The sequence below is a fragment of the Trichechus manatus genome, unplaced genomic scaffold (genome assembly GCF_000243295.1).
Source record: "Trichechus manatus latirostris isolate Lorelei unplaced genomic scaffold, TriManLat1.0 scaffold00200, whole genome shotgun sequence".
NCBI classification, from domain to species: Eukaryota; Metazoa; Chordata; class Mammalia; order Sirenia; family Trichechidae; genus Trichechus; species Trichechus manatus.
The window spans coordinates 952,260-970,273 of NW_004444136.1; the positions used below are offsets into that span (position 1 = coordinate 952,260).

General features: G+C 36.8%; 1 protein-coding gene across 8 annotated transcripts in view; it reads left to right on the plus strand.

The window, feature by feature from the left end:
* PARG (poly(ADP-ribose) glycohydrolase) overlaps positions 1 to 18,014 on the plus strand; it is a 155,691-nt gene that overhangs the window by 73,836 nt on the left and 63,841 nt on the right. For all 8 annotated transcript variants that reach the window (XM_023742088.1, XM_023742087.1, XM_004387943.3 and 5 more), the window contains 3 exons: positions 1,704 to 1,796; positions 6,656 to 6,813; positions 15,100 to 15,179. In XM_023742088.1, coding sequence (XP_023597856.1) covers positions 1,704 to 1,796; positions 6,656 to 6,813; positions 15,100 to 15,179 — 331 coding nt within the window. The remainder of the gene's footprint in view (positions 1 to 1,703; positions 1,797 to 6,655; positions 6,814 to 15,099; positions 15,180 to 18,014) is intronic.

Genomic DNA, 18,014 nt, shown 5'->3' on the forward strand with positions numbered 1-18,014 from the left:
AGAGTTTAAATATTTTAAACAAATACACTAATATAGTTTATGTATTTTCAGGTACAGGAAGGCAAGTATCTTTAGTGTGTGGCTCTAAAATAGTAGAATACCTTCTATGAATATATGAGTCTTTTTAAATTTCATGTTGATTTTTATCAAAGTTAAAAAGGGTTATTATGAAGAGGCAACCACTTAACAACTTTGAACTCTTTAGCTTTTTTAAAAAAAATTTTTTTTTAATGCTTTTCTCTTGCTTAGTTTTCTATACACTGTTGTTAGTTGCCGTCAAGTTGCCTCCAATTCTGGCAACCTTATGTAAGACAAAACAAAACGTTGCCCATTTCTGCTGCATCCTTACAGTCATTTGTATATTTGAGCTCATTTTTGCAGCCACCATGTCAGACCATCTCACGGAGGGTTTTCCTCAGATTTCTATATGTTTATGATTAATTGAACCCCAAACTCCCTGAATTGCAAACGTCTTTCTGTTCATTCTGTATATCACTTTTCCCATTATCCTGATTTAAAAAGGGAGGTAAGCATACGTTGGGTTTTAAAGCTTTGGTATAAAGAAAATTCTAGTGTTGAAACTGGCCTGTGAAACCAGAGTGAAGGTAAATTTTCTTTATACCTTTTTCTGTTCACACGTATACTCCATCCAGCCACAGATAAACAAATATTCCTTTACTTCAGCTTGTCTCCTGATAGCAAAGAAAATCTATAGCTATTTGTGAAGAGTCTGTATCCTCATCAGTGTCAAACACTGGTGACATAAGGAAGTGGGGAGAGCTGTGGGGTAGAGGCCAGAACACTGGGGGTTCTAGTTCTGATTTTGTTGGTAATTGACCTCATCAGCCTAGGAAGATCAGGTAACTTCCTTGGCCTCCATATTTTGTTATCTGTAATAATGATGGGATCAGATGGATTATAACTGACACCTTTCTAGTTCGAATGTAATTTCAAGTAGATAAATGATTTACTTCAACCCTGACTGTGTATGTAGTATTTCTCAATTAAGAATGTTGTTGTTTTCAGTACTTTTAAACAAATGCCCTGATATTTAGAGAGAAATTGAAGTTTTAAAAGGCATGAAATAATTTCTAAAGCTTTGTAGAGATGGGAAATTATAAAAGACAAAAATGGATCATGAATGTTGCCTTTGTTGTACTCCAAGTTATGATATGGGAATTATGATTTTAACTTCCCAAGGGTGCCTAGAAAAGGAAAATTCTCAGGTCATTAGGAAACCTCATTGTTTACAACCCTGTAGGTTAGATTTGGCACATATAATATGCTCTGGAATAATTAGTGTGGCTTTTATGATGATTTTTAAAAATTCTAGGTGGGTCCTTGAGGGCTTCTGAGTGAATCCTTGGTGGTCTAGCAGCTTTTCGTTGATGTAGGCAAGGGCAGAATGTGGGCTTCTTCATTTTTAAGTGTTTTATTTAATTGTGAATGTTGATATGAGAGGTCTTTGATATTTAGAATACTTAATTCATTTTCAGAGGGCATTAAGTTGAATTATGTATATTTGGAAATGAATTTGTAAGTTCATTAGTGTAACTGTAAGTATAGTTTTACATGAGATTGATGGTGCTGATAATGTGCCTTATCACAATATTCCATGAAAAGCACATATGTAATTTAATTTCATAACAAACATTTATTTGCTGGTTATTATTCGCTGTTAACATATTTTATTGATTTTTCAGGTACTCGAAGAAACAGAAGCTCAACGTTTATATCAGTCCATTTTGCCTGATATGGTGAAACTTGCACTCTGTTTGCCAAATATTTGCACCCAGGTTAGTGGATATAACTTCTTCAATAGCTTTCTTGAGCCTCAAAAACAGTTGAATTTCTTTAAATTCTAATGGCCAAGGTCAGAGGGAGAGAGATGGGAAACAGTTTTTGCCAAAGAATATGGTAATTTTGCTATATTAAGGAAAAGGTTAGAGGCTAGAAAGAATGCTGCAAAAGGACATTAAAAATGCAACATTCAATTTCTGAGCTTCAGTTTACACTGTGGAAGTTAGCTTACTCAGACTTCTCTTTCTCTTTTTCTTTAAATAATCTCTTAACTTTAAGAAAGGAGTTATTATTTCAAAACATACTAATGGATTTAGAACATTTTACCTTCAAAATAAGGAGTCCAGGTGATGCAGTGGTTAAAGTGCTTGGCTGCTAACTGGAAGATCAGTAGTTCTAACCCATCAGCTGCTCCATGGGAGAAAGACGTGGCAGTCTGCTCCTGTAAAGATCAGAGTCTTGGGAACCTTATGGGGCGCTTCTGCTCTGTCCTTATACAGCAGCTATGAGTTGGAATTGACTCAGTGGCATTAGGGGGGCAGTCTTCAAAATGGCTCAAGATCACCCAACCTTTCCTCATGCCCCCCAAAGTGGTGTGTCATATAACAAATAATCATGGTACTTTCTTAACTTTTAAAGGTAGAAGAAAGTATATCCATTATTATTTCATTTTTATTTGGGGTATATCAATTACATATTGCTACATAATAAGTTACCTGCAAGTTTAGTGGCTTGAAACAACAAGCATATATTATCTCAAAGTTCCAGTCTGTCAGGAGTTGGGGAGCAGCTTAGTTGAGTGATTCTGGCTCAAGCTCTCTCTGTGCTTGCAGTCACATGTTGGCTGGGGGTGCAATCGTCTGAAGACTTGACTGGGGCTTGAGGACCCACTTCTCAGTTGGCTCACTTACGTGCCTGTTGGCAGGAGGCCTCAGTTGCTTGCCACAGGCCTCTCCATAGGCTGCTTGACTGTCCTCACAACATGGCAGCTAACTTCCCCAGCATGAGTGATGCAAGGGAGAGAGCGAGGAAGCTGCAGTGTCTTTATGACCTAGTTTCTGAAGTCACACACTTCAATTCCACTGTTCATTAGAAGCTAGTCCCGAAGTCCAGCCCGTACTCAAGTGTAGGGGATGTTAGACTTCACCTCTTAAACGGAGGAATATGAAAGAACATGTGGACATATTTTCGTAGGGGACTGCTTCGTTTTGCTTCTCATAATTTTCTTTCTGTGTTTTTCACAACAGTGGCTAGAAGATTTGAATTTGCCTTTGTCTTTTATTTCTAGGGGAAAACCCCCTTGCTGCGTGGATGTTAGCTAGGGTTCTGCTAACACTGTTATTCCCAGGGACCCACTCTATGGACATTTTGGGTGGTACGGTTTCTTAATATGTGGGATGGTCCTGCACATTGCGGTATGTCGTTGGGACAGCACAAAAACCACAAGCACAGTCATTGGGGCATCCAGAACACAACCTCCCAACATGTCCAAATGCCTGCTTGGGGAAGTTGCCACCTGCAGCTGAAACCACTGAACGTTTGTCAGTGTGCCATATTCGTTAGCATTTTACTGTGGTATTCCCAATTTCATGTAATTTTAATTTCTCCTCATTAATGCATGTGTCTGAAGTACATTTTTCTATTGGAAAGGGAAAATACATTTTAAAACTCATCTTCTTCTTGTTTATGTTGGAAGTTATTTGCTTACTTAACGTTCCACGTTCATTCTTTTTCCTTTCCCTCCCTGCTTTGTTTCTTACTTAGTAATGTCTCTCACTACCTTGTAGGTTCAGCCTAATTTTTACTTCTACTGTGAAGCCTTCCTTGACTCTACCAGCCAAGATCAATCCTCCTGTATCACTCAGATCATACTTAGCACACTGTTTTGTGATTTATGTGTTTCTATAGCTCCCCTCACTGGACTGTATTCTTTCTGAAGGCAGATCCTCTTTGTGTCCCCAGGTGTAGCGTGGGGCATGCTCGTTAAATGTTCTTTGAATTTAATGTGTAGTTCACAGTTGACAGTATATAACCTTTAGACATGAATCACTTTTTCCTCTCTCCTTATGCCTAGGAGAGAAAGTTGATTTTTTTGGTTTGTTTGTTTGTTTAATATTTTATTGTGTTTTGGCTGAAAGTTTACACAGCAGTTTAGGTTCCCATTCAACAATTTCTACACAGGTTGTTCAGTGACATTGGTTACATTCTTCACAATGTGGGAACATTCTCATTACTTCCATTCTGATTGTTCTGTTTCCATTAATCTAGTTTCCCTGCCCCCTTACATTCTCACCTTTGTTTTAAAGTAATTCTTGACCGTTTGGTCTCATATAGGTGATTTTCTAAAGGAGCACAGTACTTATGGGTGATACTATTTTTTGAGCCAATTTGTTGTTTAGCTACAAGGTGACCTGAGGGGTTAGTTTCTGTTGAAGGTTTGAAGAGTATCTCAGGGCAGTAGTCTCAGGGAGTCCTCTAGTCTCAACTGGTCCAGTAGGTCTGTTTTTGTTTTGTTTCTTTTTAAGGAATTTGAGGTTCTGTTGCACATTTTTCTCCCATTCTATTAGGGTCATCTATTGTGGCCCTCATTAGAACAGTCAGTAGTTGTAGCTGGGTACCATCTAGTTCTAGTCTCAAGGTAGATGAGGCTGTCGTTCACGTAGACTTTTTGTCCTCTAGACCAGTTTCTTCTTTGAGTCTTTGATTTCTTTCTTTCTGTTTTGCTATGGACAAGTAGAGAACAAAAGTTGTATCTTAGAAGGTGCTTGCAAGCTTTCTAGACCTCAGACACTATTGACCGAACTAGGATGTAGAATGTAACTTTATGAACTGTATTATGCCAGTTGACTGAGTTGTCCCACAAGACTATGGTCCTAATCCTTTAAACCGAGAAATCTAATCCTACGAGGTATTTGGTTATATCTAAGAAGTATCAGTAACTATGCCCTTTATGTGCTTTATTATATATATGAATATGTGTGCAAACACCATCACATAGATGCATTGGACAGGGACTTTTTTAAAGATCTTGGTTCATAGTAACTAGACTCTTCTCACATTTTCCCCAGGCATCAACTTTCAGGCATTTGTCTTCCCCAAGAGAACAGAAATCATTTACTATATTAAAATTGTAATATTTGGTTATTTGGGAAACAAGAAATGTTTGTGCTTAGAATCAACTAAACCTAAAATATTCATCATTAATTTTTTAATCATTTTCCTTTATAACTTGGAAAATGGTAGTTAAAAAACTCATTTTTCACGAAAGCCAAATAAGTTTGCTTTAAATCATTGACACACTGACACCTTTTCAAACGGTGCTGGGTTGTGAATAAATGTGTAGGGTGGAATATAAGCTCTCTATTTCCTCTTTCTTAGAAATGGTAATAATCATTAAGACCTGAAAGGAGAGAGAATTTTGGATACTGTAGTGAAAATAGGAAGCCCTGGTGGCACCGTGGTTACGCACTCAGCTACTAACCGGAAGGTCAGCAGTTTGAACCCACCAGCTGTTCCACGGGAGAAAGATGTGGCAGTCTGCTTCCATAAAAGATTACAGCCTTGGAAACCCCATGGAGCAGTTCTGCTCTGTCCTGTAGGGTCACTATGAGTTGGAATCAACTGGACGGCAGTGGGTTTGGTTTTTTTGGTAGTGAAAATAAATTATTTACCTTTTGCTTATTTGTTTACTTTTTATTTTTTCCAAGAGAAATGGTCGAACTTCAAGTTTAACCTTTTCTTCTTCCTAGCAAACTCTTATTCTAGCCATGATGTGTGTTTCCCGTTATTTAGAAAAAACTTAATTGTTACAGCATTATGGCTTTGATTTCCCTTGCCTGACTTTCCTCCGTTTGATTTTGGATGTTCATTCTTGGAGATATGGTTAGGACAGTTCTCTGCAAGCTGCTTAAATTAGTGCAGATACCCAGTATCCTTACTTCTTGGTATTATTGAAAGGGAGAATAAAAAGCATCTCTAAATATTATATTGGAGCATTTTAAAATTTAATTGATAAGTAGATTGACAGTTGGTCTTTGGTTTTACCATCAAATCTTTCAAACTATATGGTTTAAACATTTAAAATAGAATAAAATCCACTGAACACAATACTCAAGTCCTGTGGATTATACTGAAAATGAAGGGTCAGTGAATTTGAGTTTGGCTAGAAGATATTTCATATATAAAATGTTTTGAGGAAAAACGTTTTACATTGTCCTTGACTTAAAACGTTTGAGTATGCAGTGAATGCCTGTCTTATTTCAGGTTACACCCAATTCTGTTTGATAGTTTTCCCATGTTACATTAATTGCTTTAATGAAATTAGATGTGGGTCTCATAAAGAAATTGTCAATGTGAAGTGTGATTCAGAATAAGAGAGAAAGACTTATTTATTCAATATGTTCCTTAGATCATTTTATTTAGGAGTAAAGTAGAAAAATTACTCTGTCCAACAATCTTTAATGTGAGAACAAAATTTAGCATAAGCAACAATAGCTAAACCCAGTATTGCAGTTTTCTGTTTCATCTTTTATTTTAATTTTTCATTACATAAGTAATGTGTTTTTACTTCTTACTTGCTAAAGCAATCTTGTTTTTCACTAATAAATAATGTTTTGTGTTCTCTTTACTATCATTATTATTGATTAGCAATCTGCAGTTCGTCAAACAAGAACATTTTTCCAATCATCCTTGATAAACATCCCTTGACTTTAACAGTATTGCTGATTTAAGAATTCAAGAGTGGCCTGAAATTACTTCTCCCCTAATTTAGCAAATGCAATTTGGTGCTTCTGCTTTTGAAATTGCTAAACTAATTATTGCTCTTCTTGTCTGTATTTTTTGTTTCCCCTCTCAGCCAATACCACTCCTGAAGCAGAAGATGAATCATACCATCACAGTGTCGCAGGAACAGATTGCCAGTCTTTTAGCTAATGCTTTTTTCTGCACGTTTCCACGACGAAATGCTAAGATGAAATCGGAGTATTCTAGTTACCCAGATATTAACTTCAATCGGTATGTTTTCAGAGAACACCTTTTTAACAATGAAATAGAGAAGGGTGGAAGGAATTAACGATATTTATGTAGTAATTTGCCATGAGCCAAGCATTTTATGTACAATTACCTAATTTAATCTTTATAATACTGTGAGTTCAGTGGCTGCAACAGTGGGCTCAAGCAACGATTGTGAGGATGGCGTAGGACTGGGCAGTGTTTCGTTCTGTTGTTCTCGGGGTTGCTCGACGGCACCTAACAACAGCAACAATACTGTGAGTTAGGTGATAATTTTGCTATTTTGCAGGCGAGGTAATTAAAGTTCGTGGGGGTTAAAGAACTTACTTAGGATCTAGTGACCGTAAGTCACAGTGCTGAAGGTTAATCTTGGGGCTGGCTTCCTCCAAGGCCCAAGTTCTTTCCATCCTCTCAGATGTCCCCCTCCCGAGTGCTCTGTACTCATTAGGCCTCTTCAGTTTGATTATTCATGGGAATGTCAGTTGTACATTATAATCTTTATATTCTGATATAATATTTAAGCTGAGTAAAAGTCCTTCTTTCTGTAAAGGTCCTATAAAATGTGAGTCTAAAGTCATAAGGCTGACTGTCTTGTGAGACTTATGGAACTAAGGTTGAAAAACACACTTGTGAAGATAAAAAGCAGAATGAAACTTGACTTCCATTGACTTTAATTTTCTATTCAAAAGAATTGATTTAATTGTGAAGATATTGATGAAGTTTTAGATCCCAGCTGTTTTCCCAAATGAGTACTCTCTCTGTCGTCTGCTCAAACAAAAATATTGTAAGGACTCTTCTTGGCGAATGAATATCATTTTTCTCTCTCTCTTTCTCTGTCTCTGTTCTTCTTTCTTCACTTAAGAATTGTCTTTATAACATCTGTGAATAGAATGTGAGTTTTCTTCCCTAATATCAGGGGGAAGTCGTCAGAAAGTTATTATAATAGATTCTCCTCTTTCTTAGTACTTTATGCAAATGTCCTCCTCCACCCATCTCCTGCCTGTGAGAGTTGGGCAGTGTGGGCAGTGACAGAGCAGGAAGGTACTGTTAGAGAGCAGAGTCACACTTGTGGCTGCCATACTGTTTCTGTCTTCAAAGTTGAGTGGTGCACTTGTTTTATTTCACTTTTTAAATGTAGTTTTTTTAAAAGAACTTTTTGTTTTGCAGAAATAGTACCAAGAATGCCTGTATACACCTTACCCAGCTTCACCTCATATTCACATCTTATGTAACCGTAGTCCAGTTATCAAAACTAGGATGTTAACGTTGGTAGAAAACTATTAACTACTTGCTTATTTACTTGTTTCAGTTCAGCCAATTTTCTGCTGGCCTTTTCTGTCCCGTAAAATGATGTTACATCCTTCTCAGTGAATCAAGGGATATGTCTTGTTAGTGGTGAGCACCTGCTTAAGACGGTGTCTGCCAGTTTTCCCCTCTAACATTACTGCCTTCCCTTTGGGGTTAGTAAGTGTCTTGAGGGAGAGACTTCGGCATTATGCAAATCCTGTTTTGCCTCACATCCCCCTCACCCACCTCCACTAATTTTAGCATCCACTTTTGGATCTTATCTGTAACAGTTATTACTTTGATGTTTACCTATTATGATTTTTGTGTTTCCCTCTTTCCATCTACATTTATTGATTGGAATTCTACTGTAAGGAAGAAGGTCTCCAATCCAACCATTTTTTATATTATGATAGACTCAGAGATATTTATTTCATTCTATGAGTCACAATTTAATACTATCATTATTTATTATTTCTTTAATAATATTCACAGTGGCATACAGCCATCACCAACATTTATTTCCAAAACTTTATCACCCAAAATAGAGATTCAGTATCCATTAACCAATAACAGCCCAATCCCTTCTCCCCAGTGCCTCTGGCAACCTCTGATCTACTTTCTGTCTCTCATTTGCTTATTCTAAATATTTTATATGGAGCCCTGGTGGCGTAGTGGTAAGAGCTCGGCTGCTAACCAGCAAAAAGTCGGCGGTTCAAATCCACCAGCCGCTCCTTGGAAACCCTATGGAGCAGTTCTGCTCTGTCCTATAAGGTTGCTGTGAGTTGGAGCTGACTCATCGGCACCTAAAACAACAACAAATGTTTCGTGTAAGTGTAATCTGTAATATTTCACCTTTACATCTGTCTTCTTTCACGTAGCATAATGTTTTCAAGGTTCATCCACGTTATAGCACGTATCAGAACCTCACTTCTGTTTACAGCTGAATAATATTCCATTGCATTTATACATCACATTTTGTTATCCATTCATCTGTTGATGGATACTTGAATTGTTTCCACCTTTTGACTATTGTGAATAATGTTGCAGTAAACAATGGTGTACAAGTATCTCTTTGAATACCTGCTGTCAAGTCTTTTGGATATAACTCTAGGAATGGAATTGCTGTAATTCCGTGTTTAACTTTTGGAGGAACCACGAGACTGTTTTCCACAGTGGCTGCACCATTTTACAGTCCTACCAGCAATGGATGAGGGTTCCAGTTCTCTATGTCCTTGCCAAGACTTGTTAATGTGTGTCTTTTTTATTTTAGCCACCCTCGTAGGTGTGAAATGGTACCCCTTTCTGGGTTTTATTTGCATTTCCCTAATGATTAATGACTTTGAGCATCTTTTCATGTGTTTATTGGCCATTTGTATATCTTCTTTGGAGAAATGTCTATATAAGTCCTTTTGCCTGTTTTTAAATTGTGTGGTTTTATCTTTTTGTTGTTAAGTTGTAGGAGTTCTTTATATATGCTGGATGTTAAACCCTTATCAGATATATGAGTTCTAAATACTGCCTTCCATTCTGAAGACTATTTCTTCACTCTCTTGATAATGTCCTTTGATGAACAAAAGTTGTTCATTTTGACAAAGTGCAGTTTACCTGTTTTGTCTTTTGTTGTTCATGCTTTTGGTGTCGTATCTAAGAGTTCATTGCCAAATGCAAAGTCCTGAAGATTTACCATTATATTTTATTCTAAAGTTTTTATGTCTTACCTTTAGGTCATTGATCTATTTTGAGTTAATTTTCTTATATGCTGTGAGGTAGGGGGTCCAACTTCATTATTCTGCATGTGGAAATTCGGTTGTCCCAGCACCATTTGTTGACAAGACTGTTCTTTCCCTATTAAATGAACTTGACACTTTTGTCAAAAGTCAGTTGGCCATAGATATATGGATCTCTTTCTAGATTCTCAATTCAATTCCTTTAATCTATGTGTCTATCCACCCTGTTTTAATTACTGTTGCTTTGTAGTAAGTTTTGAAATCTGGAAATGTGAGTCCTCCTACTTTGTTATTCTTGTAATTTGGTTTTGAGGATGGAATCCCACAGACTTTTTGAATCTTTTTCAAGAGTAGCTGTTTCCTTCCTAAATATACCTCCATAGACATCATTATCATTGCCCCCACTTCACCTATTACTTCCATTCCTTTTCTGTTCAGCATGTATAAGAAATAAAAGTCAACAGAGAGTTCTCTGATAACTGGGAGACTGCAGTGCTCACAGACTTCTTTTCTTAACAATAAAATGAACCCACAGGTTTGGGATGGTTGGTGGATAGACGTCAAGAAATCTTGGCAAGTCCTGATGTTGGTGGCTTCCCAGTTTCTGCTTCTAGTTACTAGAATTTATATTAATTTTAATATATGCTTTAATTTTAAAACATCTGTGTTTTTCAGCTACAATTCTGGCAGGAGAATGCTGGGACTTCTTGGTAATTGTGCTTTTATCTTTTTCATTGTGCTGTTGTAATTTATCCTGAAGACATAAGCTAATTGGCTCTGAGGTCAGCATGTTAGGCTGATAGGAAAAGAGCCCATGCCATTTTTCCTAATGAAGGGAATATGAATTAGAACCATGCAAACATTTTATGTAAATGAACATTAATTTTTTTTGCTGGGTATTATGTAATGCTTTGTTCCAGCCCAAGCATCTCTGCTTACTCAGCATTATCTGAATTTTTTTTTTTAACATGAGAATTAATAACAATAGCTAATATTTATTAAGCATTTACCATGTGCCAGTCACTGTGCTAAATCATTTTTTACTTAATCCTTATATCAACTTTATGAATTAGGCATTATTATTATTCTCATTTTCCAGATGAGGAGACAGAGGCTTAGAGAAGGTAGGTAACTTCACCAGATTAACGGAGTTAGTAACTAGTGGAATTGGGATTCAAACTCAGGATATAGTCTGCCTCTAGAGTCTGTGTCCTTTCATGAGTGTGCTATACAGCTTCCCTTTGAATGAACCAGATTAATGCTTCTTACCTCATAGCTAGTCAGAAATTAGGACTATTAGTTAGGACTATCCTTAGAAATAATTCTTGATCTCTAAAATGAACCAAAGCCATTTGTCAGTCCAGAGTAACCATGAGGGATTTCAGCTTACAGTATCCCAACAGCATTTTCACCAAATAGTAGTTTGAGTAGGTCCGTTGAAGATTTGACATCAGGCCTGTTCTCTTCCTGGCTGATGGCATGTTCTTTTGGACACCAGAACACTGAGCATTAATGCAGGCAGACAAACCTGTGATTGTCTCCCCAGTTGTAGGGCCCCCCAGTGCCAGGATGTCTGCACTTGCCTCTTACTGTGAGATGGTGTGTTCTGTAACAGGCCTCAACTAGCAAGCACGGGACCAGCGACTGTGACTGCTGATGCTGTCTGTAGACAGCTCACTCTGTTTCTGTCTGTGAAGTGTCTCAGCAGGAAAGCTTCTGTACTAATACTATACTAATAAAGCTCAGAGAGGATAAGTAACTTGTCAGCAGAACTGGGGCTTGTTGAACACTGTCTTCTCTTCAGAGCCTTCCATTATGTCTAGCTGCTCTCAGAAGCAAAACAGTCTGGTAGAGCTCCAGAAATGGAAAGCAACCAGAAGTTCTCCTTTTTCATGTGGCTTCTGAAAAATTAAGTACTAATGGGATGAGCTATTTGGTAAGCAGAATATAAAGCATTTTGTTGTCGTTGTTGTTTACATAGCTGCTGTTTATGATTACTGTTTCTGACCACTGGGTGTTGTGTGTGTGTGAGTGTATTTAATCTAAAAAGAGGTACGGCTGGCTAGTTGATTGAATAAGAAAAATGGTAAGAGTATGTGGTGGGAGGCTGACGTCAATAAATTCAATAAGTCTTCCTTTTTTAAATTTATTGTTGTGTTCTTCCAGCCCTCCTTAGTTATGTTAAATACTCCTGACCTTTTCCCCTGCTTGCTTTTCAGGGCCTGAGCATTCATATAAAGGCTTCCAATGTGATTAGCATTGATGCTTCTGAGATTGCTTGGAAACTAGATGGTCAGAGATAAATTGTAGGTTGCAGGCTTTTACATCTGCCTCTTCCCTGGGCTGAACATGCTGGTGGGCCATATGGCAGAGTGCCTCACAGAAAAGCCAAGGACGACTTTCTGGCTGCATTCCTGTTATCGCTTGCTTCCATTTTAAAGTGGAGGTCATAGTGCTTTGGGCTTGATTTACTATGTACTAATGAGATTACTCCTTAACTTGAAATCACATGGGAGTTGTGTGTGTGTGTCTAGAATCCAATTCCAGTAATGTTATCAATATTCCTTTCAGGGAAAGATTTTATTAAACTATGTTTCTCTATATATATGGATAGAAAAACCAGTTAATAAGTATCTGACCCTTGATTGACTTCTTCCCTTGAAAATAGAAACAGCTTTGTTTAGAACATGGTGAGGTTGCCTGACTGGCTTTTTCTGTTTACTTTCTTTTAAAATCTGTGCTTACCATTCAGGTAAATGCCTAAATGTCCTCTAAAATGTGGAGGGGTTATTATGGCCTGAGTTTCTGTGCGTTTTTACATGCATGTCTTCAAATATACATACCCAGAAATCAGAAAATCTGCATTCCAGAAAAAGGCAATTGTATGGTGCTTGTGTGTTATGAGAATGTCTCCCTTTCTCTGAGTCTCTCTCTCTCTCATGCAGTCTCTCTGTCTCCCACTCTACCTGTCTGTCTGTCTCCAACACCCTTTCTGTCCGTATCTCTGTCCTCTCTCTTCCCTGCCGCATCCGGCTGTCTCGCCCCTTTCCCAGGCTCTGTCCTCAGTCCCCTTCTCTGTGTTGTCCCTCTTCCCTCACCCCACACGCTGTCCCTCAGAAAGTACATGTCTCTTGTAAGGCTTTCACTTATGCTGTTTGCCTGCATATTTCTGGTTTTTTATTTTGTTTTGTTTTACTTGCTTTCATACAGGATAATTCATTTAACTTGAGTGGCTAGACCTACTACTTTAAAATTTCACAACAACAAGTCTAAGAATTGGTACGAGATTTTAAACTTACTTAACCTCCCCCTACTTTCTCTCCACCTTCCCCCCACTTCCCTGCTCGGTTAGGAAGATGGGAAGGCATATTTGGTTACATAGTGATTTGAAATTAGGCTTATAGTAACTGTAAACAGGATAAATTAAGATTCTATTTGATTTCTACCTACAACGTTTGGGCCTGGAAAATAAACAATGGTGCTCATTTGTAGTGGGTTACAATAACAGCCATACAATCATTCAGTAAAGTCTGTATCGCTGGGGTAATAAATATGCAGTCTTGAATGGCTCCTAAGATTAATAATTTTCATCATGGTTATGAAATATATGAACTTTCATGTGATTTTACGAACAGCTGAACACACAGAGAAGATAGGGACGTGTTTTCTTTTTTGGGGGGAATTGTTTCTTAAAGGCAGCAGCCATTTTTTCCTTACTATGTAGCAGTTCTGTTGAAGAGGAACTTTTCACCTTAATTGAATTGCGTAGTACATAAGTTCATCTCTAGAAATAGGTGGTGGCTGCTTTTATGTTCATACTGCTTCCCTCTATTAAGTATTAAGCCTAGAAAGGGATTTTACAATAGATCCCAAGGTATTCATTTAGTACCTCATTATTTATTTGATACAGGATGTTTAGTCAAACTGCTAAGTGGCTTCTTCATTTTAACTTAAATTTTCACTCTTCTGGTTGACATGTTACAGAAGAAACCAGGTTGCAACCTGCATTCTCAAAGAGGCTTTCTTTCAGCAGGCAGCTGGATTCCAAGAGTATATGTGTACATTTTTAAAAGATAAGTTTTTTTAGAGGAGTAAAAATTATCACACAGGTACTCTTACACTATCTTTAAAGTATTGAGTGTTTAGATTTGGTTAAAACACGAATTTCTTTATCTGATGTTAGGATTCTTTTTAACAAGTATTCATATGAATTGTTTTTTCATAAATTGACCCTGCATACATATTTTAGATCATCAAAAACAAGATCATTTGAAAGCTACGTTTCCTTCCCTTTTCCTAGTTCATTTCAGTGGCTCAGTAGGATTTCTTCATGGAATTTGTTTTTCCCTCTCTGTATAGTTACATAAGTTTGCTTTTCTAACCATGAAAAATTTTACCCATTTCAGCACTTATTAAAGTGGACTTTCACTTGGAGGGTTTCTGGTTTTAAAGCCAGAGTGTATGATTAGAGACAGATGAATAATACTTCATCATTTATAGCCACTGAATCTCTCCATAGTTTTTAAATGCCTTTGGAAAATTAGATCTCACGCCCGAAAGCATGCTTTTGTGTTTGAAATCTTTTAGTGAACTACTTACTCAGGTCACATGCTTCTACAGCCCTGCTTTTCTTTCCTCAGGATAAATTGCATTATGTGTTACTAATAACAATGCCATGTCATTTCAAAGAAAACTGAATTAAGTAATGCAAGCCCAGGTTGCTGGAAACTAGATGACACAGAGTAGGCACTGTTTACTGTTTTTGTTACCATGCAAAGGGCGTATTTGTTTAATTACCAAGGCTAATTACCCTCAATATCTTATCATACCTACCCTTTTCTTCTCCGTGTCCAGCACAATCAGATGTGGATTTTTTTCAGATGCCATTTTTGTTCAGTCATTTAACTACCTAGTAATATTATGAATTATAAATAGTATTTGCCTTTGGGAAACAGCCATGTATTAACTTGCTGACCCTAATTGACTTTGGGGAGCCAGCTGGTACCTCTCCCTGGGCAAGATGTATTGGAGAAATGAGAGTGTTAGAGAGAGCCTCTGACTTGTACAACTTTGAAGAAGCCTGGGTTAAGTTGGTTTCAGACCTCTCCAGATGCCATTTGAATCCAAACCAGTTTCAGTTCTCTATCATTACGCACTTGTGTCCTAGGAGAATTGTTCCTTTTAATCCTTGATAAAAATATAGATTTCGTTTTTTCGTGAATCATTAAGACATTTTAAATCATCTTCCACCTTGTTTATTTTTGATCTCTTTCAGGTTGTTTGAAGGACGTTCATCAAGGAAACCAGAGAAGCTTAAAACACTCTTCTGCTACTTCAGAAAAGTCACAGAGAAAAGTAAATTCCTTTTATTTTTCTTATAATTTTTCTCACTGATGGAGACAGTTCAGATGAAGTGACATGTCAGGAACATTGTGTGTTCACAATACACCTTCAGCCCAAATCATGTTGAAAACAGTAATAATTCACTGTTATAGTCTATACATGTGTATATACTTAAGTGTGTGCTGTGAGTGTGTGTGCTGTGAGTGTGTGTCAGGGGTTTATATACACTGAAATCCAACCAGTGTAATATACATGAAAGAATTGTTATGAATAAAAACTAATTTAATATTTTCCAAAGAAACTATATAGGCCGTAAATATGTTTTGAATGCTCTTTATTTAAAGAAGCATTAACTATAATAATTAAAGTTGATTTGTGTAGGTCAACTATTCATTACCTTTCTACATGTCCTTATCATTTGTTCCCCCTCTGAGCCCTTTGTAGGGTCATTAGAATTGGTGTCTGTCTTTCTCGGTTGGAGCTTGACCGTCTTGCTTTCCCAGAGGCCGTAGTGGTAAATGTCTGATGCTGGTAGGCACCAGCTGATAGCAGATCGGGGTTACCAGTTTTAGCACAGGAGCTGGGTGGCCATGGACATGTGTTTAAGATTTCTAAGCCTCAATTTCCTCATCTGTAAAATAAAATAATAGTGATAATTAAAAGTAGTCACAAACATTTAATGAGAAGTTACGTACTTAATAAATGTCAGCTGTTATCAAAGGTGGCCTTTCGTGCAAGTTGATCATAAAGGAAACCAAACTATCTCAAAAGTTTCCTTTTGCTAAGTAGGACAGGTCAACTGTGATCAGTGAAATGAGTTCTTTACAGTCTGGTCATCCAGATTGTGGGATTGTCTTAAAACATATAATTGAATCATTTTAAGGTCGTTTTTCCTTATACCCTTTCTTTGCTGTATAATCTTGCTGCATTACCATGTACTTTGCATTTTTTCCTCATGAATGTATTGCTGTTGGACTCTGTTCCAGTTTTTGGAAAGAATTAATTATTAGGGTTCTGTATTTAAGGGGAACAATCATATGCATCTTTGAGAGAGGATTATTTATCTTACCTTACTGAGTTTCAGTTTTGTCCTCTGTACTGAATGAATTATTAAGGAAAATGGAGGCTCTTTTGTAATAATTGGTTAGAAAGATGACAACACTTTTGATATTTCAAATCTAAATACAGCTAAATCTGTGTAAGATGGAAACCTGTCAGAGAGGAAAACTCAAATATATTCCACTAAAACAAGTGATAGAAAAGTGGTAAGACCGCACCCTGTCAAAGGTGGAAACCTTGTAAAACCAAGTGGTCCTGTCGTGTCCTGGCTCTCACAGGTTTCACTGGAGAATGGACTCCATTGTTCTGAGTAATTCAGAGGCAGATCCTGTATGTCTTCTTTATAAGTTGCCCTTCTAAGTTTTAGGATTCTAAATATTTGGAGGAAAAAGCTAAAAGTTTGTTTTTTTAATTAGAAATGGGAAAATCATCATAAGTTATCCTGTTTTTAGTATTAGGAATTAGATTGAAGAAATAAATTATAAATAGACATTTTCTGAATTTTTAACTGTACATGTTAATGTAATTCTTTATAGAAATATGGTGAAACCTTGCCATACGTTTTCAGGATGTAAAGCTAAGGGCTTAAGTAGAAAATACTAAGGGTAATAAAAGAAGTTTATAATTTAATGATTAGTGGTACAGAAGTTCTAGAACCTATAGTATAGAGACTAGAAACCTATTTAAAGTACTGTATTTCATCAAGTCTAGGACATCATAAATGGTGAGAAATACCAATACTTTATGTACCACTAAGAAGGAAAAAGAACTTTTGCACAAAGCTGGTACCCTTTGTCTGAGGACAAATGAGAAAATCACCTGGCAGTGCAGAAAAGGGACAACAAGGAAACTTGCAAGTCTCAAACTTGGCACTGGTAGAGGGAGGAAAGGAAATCTCCCCTGAGAATTTGAACGACAAGCCATCAGTTTGGTATTGGAAGTCATAGCACCAGTGTGAGCCACAAAATCTTGCCACAGAGGATTTGATTAAGACTGTTGTCAGGTTAATGGTATTCTCAGATGACTGGCAGAGGCAGATGTAGTACATCTTCTCTGGAAAAATTCTGCTTTAATCCAAACCGACAGCAATGGCAAGATCCCTTCAATTATAAAAGATGTATCCCAGTTTCAGAAATTGAATACATGAACAAATGTGCTTTTTAGAATTGATGAAATATGGTATTAATTACATCAGGACCAACTTTTCAATGTCGTCAAATACCTATTTGGAATGAGAATCTCGAGATGGAACGATTTTAAAGAATCTTCTGGGTTTAATTATTTTCAATATAGTTTTAAATTATTTTTTAGATAAAGTTCTTAAAAATTGGTAGTTCATATGCAGTATATGTTGTGATTAAGAGAAATGTTTGACTAACCAAAATACCCTATTCTGGGGTGAAAGGTGCCTTTTTATATAGAAGAAAGATAACAGGTATGCTCTCAAGGCATTTTTGTTAATAATTATATCTAAACTATATTCTGCCTTTTCTCTTGATTTGCTAGCAACATTTATTAATGAATTACTCTTGGTCTCTCTCAGTATATATGAAGCCCGTTTGATGTTCTTACTTCTTTACTAAGTTACTGAATGGTGAGACTGACGTTAGTTTCCAATAGAATTGCTTCTCTGGTGTTTGAATAATTTTCTAACTTGTCAGTTTTTAAATATGCCTATCATTTTTCCTAAAGAAAGTTAAATAGCTAAAGAATGTATTAAGATTCATATTAACAAAATTCTGTTTTCTAATACAAATACTCCATATAATTTATTTTTAATTTTATTTT